The 13,783-nt window shown below is 40.7% G+C and overlaps 1 protein-coding gene and 1 pseudogene across 2 annotated transcripts in view; one reads left to right on the top strand and one right to left on the bottom strand.

The window, feature by feature from the left end:
* Positions 1-13,783, top strand: part of PHEX (phosphate regulating endopeptidase X-linked) — a 221,381-nt gene that overhangs the window by 140,030 nt on the left and 67,568 nt on the right. For both annotated transcript variants that reach the window (XM_024988135.2, NM_001192871.2), the window contains 1 exon segment: positions 8,776-8,853. In XM_024988135.2, coding sequence (XP_024843903.1) covers positions 8,776-8,853 — 78 coding nt within the window.
* On the bottom strand, positions 2,456-3,013 carry LOC782238 (histidine triad nucleotide binding protein 1 pseudogene; annotated as a pseudogene).

Below are 13,783 nucleotides of genomic sequence, written 5' to 3'. Positions count from 1 at the left end.
TATGTGGAATTTAGAAGGATGGTGACGGTGATCCTATATGCAAAGCAGCAAAAGAAACACAGATGTAAAGAACAGACTTGGACTCTGTGGGAGAAGGTGAGGGTGGGATGATTTGAGAGAATAGCACTCAAACATGTATATTACCATATGTAAAACAGATGACCAATGCAAGTTCAGTGCATGAAGCAGGGCACTTAAAGCTGGTGCTTTGGGACAACCCAGAGGGATGGGGTGGGGAGGGATGTGGGTGGGGGGTTCAGGATGGGGGGACACGTGCACCTGTGGCTCATTCATGTCTATGTATGGCAAAACCATCACAATATTGTAAAGTAATTATCCTCCAATTAAAATAATTAATTAAAGTCAAAAGAAAAGCATATATCATGTTACATAAAAGTGATGTGAGATTCAAATTTCAGTAGTGTCTATAAATAAAGTTTTATTGGCACACAGCTACAGCCATTCATTTATGTGGTGTCCATGACTGCTCTCCCAGGTATAATGCAGAGTTGAATAGTTGTGACAGAGACCATACGGCCTGCAAAGCTGAAAACATTTACCATCTGGCCCTTTACAGAAAAAGATTATTAACCCCTGATCTAGGTAATCAAAAATTATCCTTTCCCAATTCCTTTGTTATCCAGCTACTTCTTTCAACTCTCTATTTCACTACACTGGTATTAGAAGTACTTTTATCCACATTTTACAGATGAGGAAACTGAGAAACAGAGAGATTCAGATAATTAAGCTACTGCTCATTTTTCATAGTAGCAATTACGGCAAGTTGTCATAGAATGTTCCTCTTCCATCTTTTAATACAAATACAGTGAGGCTATGGCTCATCTTATATATTTTTATATTCCTTTAGAACTGAGGAGAGGCCTGAGCCTCAAGGGCATTATCAATAAATATTTGTTGTTTGATTGAAATAGCTTATATTAAAAAGATACACTTTTGGTTCCCATCAAGAGTTTATCCCAGGGATTTAAAACATTGCTCCATTTTCCAGACAGTTTCCTAGGTTCTTAGAAAGTCTCTTTCTTTTTTCCCCTCGTTTTCCATCTCTTTCAGTAAGATCTCTTTATATGGAAATATATGCCTTAATGGGAACAGCATTGAATGATGTTTTTGGTCATGTGTTAAACTATAACCTTTTATATTTTCTGATACAATTACTGCCATTGATCAGAATGGGTTTATCAACTAAATTACATATTACAAAAATCAGTATTTATTGAGCATTGGTCACTTGCTGTATGCCCAGCACTGTGTTCCATGTGGGGAACACAAGGAGGATTAAATGGAATAGCCCATTAGCTTGATTTGAGTAGTATCAGAAAGAAGGTTCTCTCAGCTACAGAAACCTCCCTTTTAATTTGATTTCTCACTTTGATTAATGAACTACTCTTTTAAATACAGATATTTCTCTAGAGTTAATACATTAGATTGCTGTTAGTCACTCGCATTTTATTACAAATTAGAAGCCCAGTGACAGCTGCCTTGAGGGAATAACAGTTTTGATGGATGAGTTGGGAAAGGAGAGATGACTTTGGAGCATAGAATATTGCTATGAAAGGCCAGTGTTGGATATGATCAGAGAGCAGAAGGTCTGAACACACAAGGCCTGGGTACTGGGATGAATGGATACAGGAAAGAGAAGGGATGGGAAAACAGAACCCAAGATGGTGAATACTAAAGGCAACTTTTTCTTTGATTTTTGCTAAGATTAGCATTCATAATGTTTCTTAGGTCCATTTTGTGAGGTGTGCAAATAGTGGCCCTCAGAAGAATCCTTAGAATTTGGGGGGAATGCAAACAGCCTGAATTCTCCTGGCTCATGCTTAGAATCTGGCTTTGCTCAAGAAATCTTCCACTGTGCTCCAAGAATCTCATGGGCCCATCTGTGTCTCCATTGATTGCAGGGTTGCTTCAACAGCCTTTCTCTCTTACTATGTTGTGTGGGTCCCTAAAACTTGACCTACAACTAAAAAGAGTGACATTATTACCCCTGGTAATCAAGGTATTTATTTAGTTAAGGATTTAACCTGGCCTGGGTTCCCTTGAAAGACCCTCCAGACAGGTACATAACAGCGTTACTCCAGATCCTTGGAAGACATTGTGTGTCTACTTTCTCTGTATAAACTACAGCCAAAATTTATTCATCATGTACTCTGGACCAAGGCAAAAAAATGTGGTTTGTATGAAATGTCATCGTGAATTCTTGCAGATAACCAAATGAAGTATAGGTGCTATTTTTTTCCTCAGGCTATGTCTTATGAAAAGGACACCATGTTAGTATTACACTGAGCTACAGCCAATATAAAACATGATATATAATGCCTCATATAACTAGGAGTTTATTTTCCTCATGTCTGATATGGTGGACTCCAGATGGCACCAACTCTTCATTCCACCATTTTTATTTTTTTTATTTTTATTTATTTTTTTCAGGCCGTGCAACAATGTCTTTTATTACGTATGGGTTTTTTAAATTATTTTTGCAATACCTCCATACACAGGCAAAAAAAAAAAAAAAAAACAACTTGTTTAGCATATTGGAACTTGCAAACCTGATCATAGAAAAGGCAAAATTATCCCTATAGCACATTTAACCAGGAGGCCAGTTCATCTGCCGACCTCCAAGAACATGGAGATGAACATGATAGACAGACTGGCCCCCATCTGAACCTTCATTCACCACCATTCGATAGCCCTTCTTCAGGCCCAGATCAGCAGCACATTTCTTGCCAACAATCATCAAATGCCCAAGAAGACTTTCATCATCATCTTCTGCTGCAGAAATCTGAGATATATATTTCTTGGGTATCACCAGAAAATGTGTTGGTGCTTGAGGGGAAATGTCATGGAAAGCAAGACACTGGTCATCCTCATAAATGATTTTGGCTGGGATTTCCCTGCGAATGATCTTCCCGAAGATCGTGTCGCCGCCAGGCCGGGCGACCTGAGCCTTGGTGATCTCATCTGCCATCTCTCTCCACCATTTTTAGCATGTAGACTTATTCTTCATGTTTGTTGCCCTGTGATTACAAGATGGCTGCCTTATCTCTGCCATTGCATCAGCATTGTGAAAAGGAAGAAGAGATGGCTAAAGCAGCGGTTCTTACCAAGTGGGCAGTTTTGCCCCTAGGGGACATTTGACAATGTCTGAAGACATCTTTGGTTGTCATGACTTGTGAGGCATGTTGCTACTGACATCTAGTATGTAGAAGCCAAAGATGCTTCTAAACATCCTACAACCCGCAAGACAGCTCACAACAAAAATAATCTGGCCTGAAATGTCAATAGTGCTAAGGTTGAAAAACTCTGGACGGTAGGCAAAGAGCACATGCCGGGTGAGTCTTCATCTTTTAAAACAGATTCCTGGCAGTGCAACAAGGACCTTTAGTTATATGTCATTGGCAAAAATCTCATCCCGTAGCCACCCTTAACTGCAAAGGAAGCTGGGTGATGCAACTATTTTTTGTTGGGTCCATTGTCAACACTAAGAAGAAGGAATGTGGATATCGGATAGCTAATAGGCGGTATTTGCTTCAGAAAAGTTAAATAGTTTGCTCAGTGTCACACAGGTAGTGAAGAGCATTTGAGCCTCCTTTATTAAGGAAGGCAGTCCAGTTGTCATGTGCAGCACTTTCTAGAGGTCCGTGTGAATAAGGGATAGGAATGCATGGACCACAGCCTTGTCTAACTCAATGAAACTATGAGCCATGCCATATAGGGCCACCCAAGACAGATGGGTCATGGTGAGAGTTCTGAAAAAATATGGTCGACTGGAGAAGGGAATGGCAAACCACTTCAGTATTCTTGCCTTGAGAACACCATGAACAGTATGAAAAGTCAAAAAGATAGGACACTGAAAGATGAACTCCCCAGGTTGGTAGGTGCCCAATATGCTACTGGAGAAGAGTGGAGAAATAACTCCAGAAAGAATGAAGAGACTGAGCCAAAGCAAAAACAGCACCTAGTTGTGGATGTGACTGGTGATGGAAGCAAGGTCTGATGCTGTAAAGAGCAATATTGCATAGAAACCTGGAATGTTAGGTCCATGAATCAAGGCAAATTGGAAGTGGTCAAACAGGAGATGGCAAGAGTGAACGTTGACATTTTAGGAATCAGCGAACTAAAATGGACTGGAATGGGTGAATTTAACTCAGATGACCATTATATCTACTACTGTGGGCAAGAATCCCTTAGAAGAAATGGAGTAGCCATCATGTTCAACAAAAGAGTCTGAAATGCAGTACTTGGATGCTATCTCAAAAACGACAGAATGATCTCTATTCGTTTCCAAGGCAAACCATTCAATATCACACTAATCCAAGTCTATGCCCCAACCAGTAATGCTGAAGAAGCTGACGTTGAACGGTTCTATGAAGACCTACAAGACCTTCTAGAACTAATACCCCCAAAAGATGTCCTTTTCATTATATGGGGCTGAGATGCAAAAGTAGGAAGTCAAGAAACACCTGGAGCAACAGGCAAATTTGGCCTTGGAGTATGGAATGAAGCAGGGCAAAGGCTAATAGGGTTTTGCCAAGGGAACACAATGGTCATACCAAACACCATCTTCCAACAACACAAGAGAAGACTCTATACATGGACATCACCAGATGGTCAACACCAAAATCAGATTGATTATATTCTTTGCAGCCAAAGATGGAGAAGCTCTATACAGTCAGTAAAAACAAGACTGGGAGCTGATTGTGGCTCAGCTCATGAACTCCTTATTGCCAAATTCAGACTTAAATTGAAGAAAGTAGGGAAAACCACTAGACCATTCAGGTATGACCTAAATCAAATTCCTTATGATTATATAGTGGAAGAGAGAAATAGATTTAAGGTACTAGATCCGATAGAGTGCCTGATGAACTATGGAATGAGGTTCGTGACATTGTAGAGGAGACAGGGAGCAAGACCATCCCCAAGAAAAAGAAATGTAAAAAAGCAAAATGGCTGTCTGAGGAGTACTTTTAAATAGCTATGAAGAGAAGAGAAGTGAAAAGCAAAGAAGAAAAGGAAAGATATACCCATTTGAATGCAGAGTTCCAAAGAATAGCAAGGAAAGATGAAAAGTTATGAGCAACCTAGACAGCATATTAAAAAACAGAGACATTACTTTGCCAACAAAGTTCTGTCTAGTCAAAGCTATGGTTTTTCCAGTAGTCGTATATGGATGTGAGAGTTGGACTGTGAAGAAAGATGAGAGCCGAAGAATTGATGCTTTTGAACTGTGGTGTTGGAGAAGACTCTTGAGAGTCCCTTGGACTGCAAGGAGATCCAACCAATCCATCCACCTGATGTGAAGAACTGACTCATTTGAAAGACCCTGATACTGGGAAAGATTGAAGGCAGGAGAAGGGGATGCGATGGTTGGATGGCATCACCAACTCAATGGGCATGAATTTGAGTAAACTCTGGGAGTTGGAGACGGACAGGGAGGCGTGGTGTGCTGCAGTCCATGGGGTTGCAAAGAGTGGGACACGACTGAGTGACTGAACTGAACTGAATGCATGTACTTGTTATGGAAGACTGGAGTTTTTGATCAGCCACAAATAGCCTGGGAAATGTTTCTTGCAGGATATAACGTGCAGTCTGTTATCCATCTATCCCCCCATTCTCTCAGTATTTGCTGTGGCCCTTTCCTTTCCTTCTTTTCCATATAACTCATGGAGTAATTGATTTCAGGCCTGCCTCACTAATGCTTTGCCATCAAGCTGTTGGTGCCTTGTTTCTTCCATTCTTGAAAAATTACAAAGTGATGTCATCAGTTATTTCCTTTAAAGGGTCTTTCAGAGTTTATTTGGAGAGTGGGTGCCCTTCTAAGTGTGTCAAGTGGAAAGGTGTGTAATAGAGGGATTTGGAGGCTTATGCAGTCATCAGGAGGGCTGGGCAGTGAAGTGTAGAGCCTGCCCATGGTCTCTGCTGCCCATACCCTTAGGGGTCTTCTGCAGAGAGTGTGTGGGAGCTGCTGGTCAAGTGTTCTATCTGCTACCTGCAGATGCGCCATGCCTGCCCGGAGCTACTGGCTGTGAGTGAATAACGTGTCTCCTCCTGTCTCCTGTGAATGCTTTTCATTCACAAAGTCTGACCTGGAGCCAGGTCCCATGGGGTCTGGGGAGATGGGGTTTTGAGGCTTCTCAGGGGAGAGTAGCATGGGGTGGGGTGGGGTGGGAAGATGTGGAGGTGACAACGGCTGACTGGCAGGGATGACTTGAGTTTGAATAGAGGTATAACAACACAGCACAGTTTGGGGGAAGAAATATTCTTTTCCAATGTTGGCAGTGTTGCTATTAGTATTATTACTTTATCTTTCTGTTCTTAGCAGATGAATAGAGATTTTTTATACCTCTGTTCTGGCTCTCTTCAAATCATGGTATTGCTAAATAATAAAAAAGGATTCAGTGACCTGCATATACAGTGCAGAAGGTAATATATTCTGTGAAGCTCTATAGTGCAGTGGGGGACCCAGAGCGTGAGATTTGAAAAACAATGCATAATTCACCAGCATGCTCTGGAAAGAGCGATGTTCAGAAAACAATTGTGGATGACTCAGCTTGTATATTCCTTTATTTTTTGAAGCTATCGGGAGCTCTTTATTTGTTATAGTTATATATATGACTTGTGGTGAGCTGATAAAACACAGTGAGGAATTAAACAATGAGGGAAATATTAGAAGAGTCTCGGAAGAAGGTAACCTAGAGACATATGCTGTATTGTTCGGTGTTGAGGGAGAGCTGTAACCTCTAGTTATCTCCTGTCTGGGTCACATCAGGCTTTCGGTGTAACTCACAGGGCTTTGAAGACAAAATTTGATCTGTGCTGTATTTGAGTCTGGAATAGCAAAACCCATTATGACTGTGTCCTATGGCACTTGTAAAATCTTCTCTGAGTCTGGAGTTTCAAGACTCAGACATTTAATATTTGAATTATCTCAAGGAAGATAAAGAAAATGTACTATCTTATTCTATTTCTTTCTTGAGTAAGGAAAATTGAAAGGGTTGAAGGAAAAAAAGACTCATTACTAAGAGCAGTGTGCAAAGGGCAATGGTTTTAGCTTTGATGGAATAAAATCAGTATGTTTGGGATTGCCTGGTGTCTTACATCGGGTCTTCTCGAGGCAGAGTTGGAGATGAGGATTCACATTCAAATGATTTATGATTTATTCAGCAAATGTTCCCAGGAGCAGCCAGCAGGGGAATGAGGGAAGCCAGTCTGGGAAGGGTAAGAGATGGACCCGGGTCCTGTTTCAGGGGAAGTCTCAGATAGTCTGATCCTGTGGGGAACTCTGGCATGCAAATTGTACCTTATACTCCATCCTGAACTGAAGCAAAGGAGCTGGACTTTCACATTCCTGCTATAGTCAGTCGTTGGCTGAGGGCTGCTTGGCCGCCAGTGGAGCTGGGGGCCCAAGGCAGATAAACTCCCAAGGAAGGAGCTGTCTTGAGTGCTCACAAGGAGTAGCCCTTGGGTGGGCCTTCAGAGTCTCAGGTGCTTGACTTTAGAAAGGAAGAAGAACATAGATCCTGGGGAGAGATGTGCTGAAGTGACAAAAGGGATCTGGCCAGAGCCCCGCCACTGTACTTACCCTTTGAGTAAGCTGTTCTTTTGTTTTGGTGAAACCCTGAATTGGGGGGATGAGGGGAGACAGTTTCTCGAGGGCAAGGGTTGGCAAACCTTTTCTTTAAAGTAAAGGGCTAGAGAGTAAATATTTGAGACTTTGTGGACCACAGGGTTTCTCTCCCAACTCTTCAACTCCGCCATTATAGTGTAAAAGCAGCCATGTAAATGAGTCATGCAAATGAGTGGGCGTAGCTCTGTGCCAGTGAAACTTGATTTATAGAAACAGATGGAGGGGGAGGGAGGCAGAGAGATTTGGCCCAGAGGCCATACTTTGCCCGTCCCTGCTGTGGAGGCTCCTTGTATGTACCTGAGACAGCTTTTTCCTTTATCCATTTCCTGTATCCTGCAAAACAGGGAATAAGTGGTATGTCTATCAAAAGGATGGTTATGATGCATCTTCAATTAGTCTAGACCCCCTCCCTCCAATTTTTCTGGCATCCTAGCCATCGTTCCCAGCCATCATCCTAGCCATCATTGCACAGATAATCTCACTGAAGGGTGACTCATTTTATTGCTGCTAAAAATACTTTGTTCTCTCTTGTCTGTAAAATCAGACACAGACTTCTCAGCATGGCATTCGGGAAACCCTGGGAACAGGCCGAAGTTGATTTTCCTGCATTGTTTTCTGCCCACCATTTGTGCTTTCTGTCCAGCTCCGTGCAACTACTCACCATCTCTCTGGTGTACGCTTTGTTTTTTATCTCCTTGACTTTGCCCCTGCTGTTTTCTCTCCTGGAATTCCTTCCTCTTAGTTCTACATTTTGAATCCCAGCCATTCTCTGAGACTCAGTTTGTTCCCCTTCTCCATTAAGCATCTTCCCCATGAGGAAATAGTATCTGCTCTGGACTTCAATAATAATATTGTCTATAAATAGTTATCTATTTATAGATAATATTGTCTATATCTAAACCTTTATGTTGAATTATATAGTTCTTTGCTACATTCACTATACTTTTAACGTATTGAGGGAAGGGACTTAGATTTTTTTTTAATTTTTTTGTCCTTCACAGTTGATTACATATAGTAGATATTCAGTAAATAGAGTTTTCAGATGAAGGTTACATTCTTACATCTTGTGATTATTAATGACTTAAGTGCTGAAATTCTGACATCATTTTTCTTTTTCCTTTTTATAGGCAAGAGCTGTTTTGGCAAAAGTTGGCTATCCTGAGTTTATAATGAATGATACTCATATTAATGAAGACCTCAAGGCAGTAAGTGCTAAATTTACTATATTTCTTTTTTTTTTCCCCTGGCAAGTTGTACTGGCCTCATGCCTTTCTATTAACCCAAGTCTAGGCAATTAAATCTGGTTGTGCCATAAAGCACCAACTTTTGACTCATTCCTTGGCTAGATATGAGCCTCATTATGCCAGACATATCATAAGATTTAGAGCAGATTCACAATAAAGCAAGTGTCAGAAAGAATGTGTACCTGAATGGATACCGTAAAGGGTTTGGATTTGGTCTACTTTGATCATAAAGGAAAGAGTTAAGAAAACTGAGTATTTTACAACTAATGTACATGTTCTAATGGTGAATATATGATGTTTGTTGTTAAATAGTCTTTATGTGCTTCATTCATAGTAAATGACTAGTAATAAATCTTGCCTGTTGTGAGTTAACTTCATTAAACTTTATGAGTGTTTTGGCAAACTAAGTGGATATACATATGATTCTATAATTTGTTGTGAATTGGACTGTATATGTATAGTAAGTTTCTGATGGAGAAATAATAATTTTTATTCTAATATTATGGGACATATATTTTCCAGTAGTGGCAGGCCTTTCTAACCATAACCACTGTCATTTGCTTTCCTACAGATAGTTCTGGTAAAGAACTTTTCTTCATCACAAAACCCCCTCTTTTTACCGTTCACTAGATTTTCTTGAAAAAGTAGTTTTTAAAAAATTAATTAAATAACTATGGTTCTGTAGTGTAGCTCTTTCCTGAGATTGTGGTTTAATGAGCAATCCTAGCTTTGTACATGAACATTGGAATTTTATAAGATCATCCAAAAGTGAGTGAAAACTTTAATTTGAAAGTTTCTCCATTGGGCTCCAAGATACAGCCTTCCAAAGTATTGATCTAGTTGCTTTAGAGGAAAATAATTGTGCTTCACAGTATCCCAAAGCTCTGACAGCCCATCTTATTACACATTGTTTTGGTCCTGAAAAATCTCACCATGAGTATGATGATGAAAGATACTGACACCTTCATGTACATTATCTTTTAAACACCACACTGAACCTGTGAAATAAATGGTATTTATCTGAGTCTTGCAGAAAAGGACATAGAGACTCAAATTAGTTAAGTGATTTCCTTAGTGCCCTGCCAAGCATCAGAGCCAGGACTGAAATCTGGGTCTAGGAAACTCTGCTTGTAATCAGAGAAGGGGTTTTGCAGGGTTCTTGTCAGGCACCCCTGCTGGAGGAACAGAGGAGTAAGTTGAAGAGTGGGTAGGAACTGCTTTCGCAGAGCTGGTTGGGTTGAAATGAGTGAAGGGATGGAGGTCATATTGTTAACTGGGTAAGAGCACAGGCTTTGGAGTGATTCTGGAGCTTCCACTTACTAGTTATTTGAGATAGTGCAAGTTTTTAAATTTCAGTTGGCTTCCCTTTGGTTATCTGAAGACTGGAGATAATAATAGTCAAGTCTTAGTATTGTTGAAAAGATTAAGTGAGATTCAGTTCAGTTGCTCAGTCATGTCCGACTCTTTGCAACCCCATGGACTGCAGCACACCACGCCTCCCTGTCCATCACCAACTCCCAGAGCTTACTCAAACTCATGTCCATTGAGTCGGTGATGCCATCCAACCATCTCATCCTGTGTCGTCCCCTTCTCCTCCTGCCCTCAATCTTTCCCAGCATCAGGGTCTCTTCAAATGAGTCAGTTCTTCACATCAGGTGGCCAAAGTATTGGAGTTTCAGCTTTAGCATCAGTCCTTCCAATGAACACCCAGGACTGATCTCCTTTAGGATGAACTGGTTTGATCTGCTTGCAGTCCAAGGGACTCTCAAGAGTCTTCTCCAACACCACAGTTCAAAAGCATAAATTCTTCAGCCCTCAGCTTTCTTTATACTCCAACTCTCACATCCATACATGACTACTGGAAAAACCATAGCTTTGGCTAGATGGACCTTTGTCGGCAAAGTAATGTCTCTGCTTTCTAATATGCTGTCTAGGTTTGTGATAGCTTTTCTTCCAAGGAGCAAGCATCTTTTAAATGAGATTAAATAAATGTAAAAGCAACTAGCATAATGTCTGGCACATAAGTCATCTCCCTGTAAATGATAGCTATAACTTAGCAGCAATGAGAACTATTGTTGCTAAGAAGAGCATCACCAGGTCACAAAGTACCTCAGCAGGAGAACCTGGAGAATTACATGTGATTGGCAAACATCTCAAGTCAGGACTGCAGAGGAGGGGACTTCCCTGGTGGTCTAGTGGTTAAGAATCCGTCCTCTAATACTGGGGATGTGGATTCGATCTCTGGTTGGGGAACTAAGGTCCCACAGGCCATGGAGCAACTAAGCCTGTGCACCATAGCTACTGAGCCTGCACATTGGAACTGCTGAGCCCGTGTGCTCTGTGTGCCACAACTAGAGAGAATCCTGCACTGCTGCCGTGAAAGTTCCTGTGCACTGCAACTAAGACTCAACACAGCCCAAAATACATATTTTTAAAAAATGAATGCAGATGAGAAGATTTGAGAGGCAGTTTGTTGTAGTGGTTATGAGCATGGATCCTGGGATCAAAGTGTCTGGAGTTAAATCCCTATTCTTCTGTTTTCTAGCTGTGCGACCTGAGGTAGGTTATACTATCTCTCTGTGCCTCAGTTTACTCATCTCAGTTTCCTCATATCAAAATGGAGATAGTAATAATCCTTGCCTTCAGTTCTGTTCAGTGCAGTTCAGTTGCTTAGTCATGTCTGACTCTTTGTGACCTGATGGACTGCAGCACGCCAGGCTTCCCTGTCCATCACCAACTCTGTCCATCACCAGTCCCTGCCTACAGGGCTGCTATGAGGCTCAGATAAGTTAACATACTTAAAGTATATAGAACTGGTCCTGGCACACAGGAAGCACACTAGAAGTGTTAGTTATAGCTTCTTCAATTTTCACTTCCCATAGTAAATTATTTTGGTTTGGAGAAGTCATTACAAATTAACACATATAGTATCCATGTGCCTGAAATTGATTTAAGAGGCTGCACAGATGGAACAGTCTCAAGCCTTAATCCAATAAGATAGCATTCAGGGCTCATTCACAGTGTTTAGTTGATCAAGTTTTGTTGGCAGCCTGCTGCTGTTTAAAGTGAATGCCTCAAATTTAAGAGTTCAATAAATGTAGTACCTTTTGTGAAAAGAGACAAGACGCCAGACAGGATGTAGTGTTAGGTATATTTCCTCGTGTCTCCACAGCCTGAACTGAAGACATTATACACCAAGATTTTAAAGTACTTTTGTGAAGAAATGGCTTTTATCTGACTCATTACTGAGATAAACACAATTATGCCACAGAATTTCTAACAGTTTAAAAAAAGACAGTGAAAAAAATACAAATGCAAGAAGCAAAAAATCCATTTCTGTTCATAAACTGATAAAGAAAACCTGAAAATAGGTGAAGGATGCATGGTGTGATAGATAGTAACAGTGTCACCAAGGTTAATAGCAAAAGGACTAAAGTATTGCTGATACACAATGGGACTGTGTTTTCGGTTTTGAGAAATATGTAGATAAGGACTACTATAGGGCCTCTGAGAAATTTCTGTTAATACAAACTCTGAACAGGAAAGGCTGTTGCAAATGAAAAGCAGCTTACTTTATTTGTTGCAAGTAAAGATGTGATTCATCAGGCACAAACACAAAAGGAAAGATAGGGACTGGGGAATGGATTAGATAAAAGTCGAGGAGAAATTGATCACTGGAACATAGAGGAAGCAAGGGAATTCCAGAAAAACATCTACTTCTGTTTCATTGATAAAGCCTTTGATTGTGTGGATCACAACACTTTGTGGAAAATTCTGAAAGATATGGGAATACCAGATCACCTTACCTACCTCCTGAGAAACTTCTATGTGGGTCAAGAAGCAATAGTTAGAATGTTATATGGAACAACTGATTGGTTAAAAATTGGGAAAGGAGTACAACAAGGCTTTATACTGTTATGCTTCTTATTTAACTTATACGCAGAGTACATCATGTGAAATGCCAGGCTAGGTGAATCACAGGCTGGAATCAAAATTGCTGGGAGAAATATCAACAACTTCAGATGTGCAGATGATACCACTCTAATGGCAGAGAGTGAAGAGGAACCAAAGAGCCTCTTGATGAGGGTGAAAGAGGAGAGTGAAAAAGCTGGCTTAAAACTCAACATTCAAAAAACTAAGATCATGGCATCTGGTCCTATCACTTCATGGTAAATAGAAGCAAAAAAAGTGAAAGCAGTGACAGATTTCATTTTATTGGGCTCCAAAATCAGTGTGGTTGGTGACTGTAGCCATGAAATTAAAAGATGCTTGCTCCTTGGAAGGAAAGCTATGACAAACCTAGACAGTGTTTTAAAAAGCAAAGGCTACACTTTGCTGACAAAGGTCTGTCTAGTCAAAGCTATGGTTTTTCCAGTAATTATGTATGGATGTGAGCGTTGGACCATAATGAAGGCTGAGCACCAAAGAATTGATGCCTTTGAATTGTGGTGCTGAAGAAGACTCTTGAGAGTCCCCTGGACTGCAGGGAGATTAAACCAGTCAATCTTAAATGAAATCAACCTTGAATATTCATTGGAAGGATTGATGGCCACCTGATGCAAAGAGCCAACTCACTGGAAAAGACCCTAATGCTGGGAAAGATTGAAGGCAACAGGAAAAGAAGGCAGCAGAGGATGAGATGGTTAGACAGCATCATGAGCTCAATGGACATGAATTTGAGCAAACTTTGGGAATTAGTGGAAGACAGAGAAGCCTAGCATGCTGTAGTCTGGGGGTTCATAAAGAGTTGTACACAACTGAGTGACTGAGCAACAACAACAACAAGGAGAAAGGCTGAAAACTGAAGTTGGGGTCATGTGGAGATAAGAGCAAATGGAAAAGAACTCACAGGCAAATGTAAAGAATTAGAAAAAAATGTTTCTTCTGAGCA

Source organism: Bos taurus, chromosome X, assembly GCF_002263795.3.
Source record: "Bos taurus isolate L1 Dominette 01449 registration number 42190680 breed Hereford chromosome X, ARS-UCD2.0, whole genome shotgun sequence".
NCBI classification, from domain to species: domain Eukaryota; kingdom Metazoa; phylum Chordata; class Mammalia; order Artiodactyla; family Bovidae; genus Bos; species Bos taurus.
The sequence above is the reverse complement of the archived record's forward strand: the minus strand, read 5'-3'. Positions and strand labels throughout refer to the sequence as shown.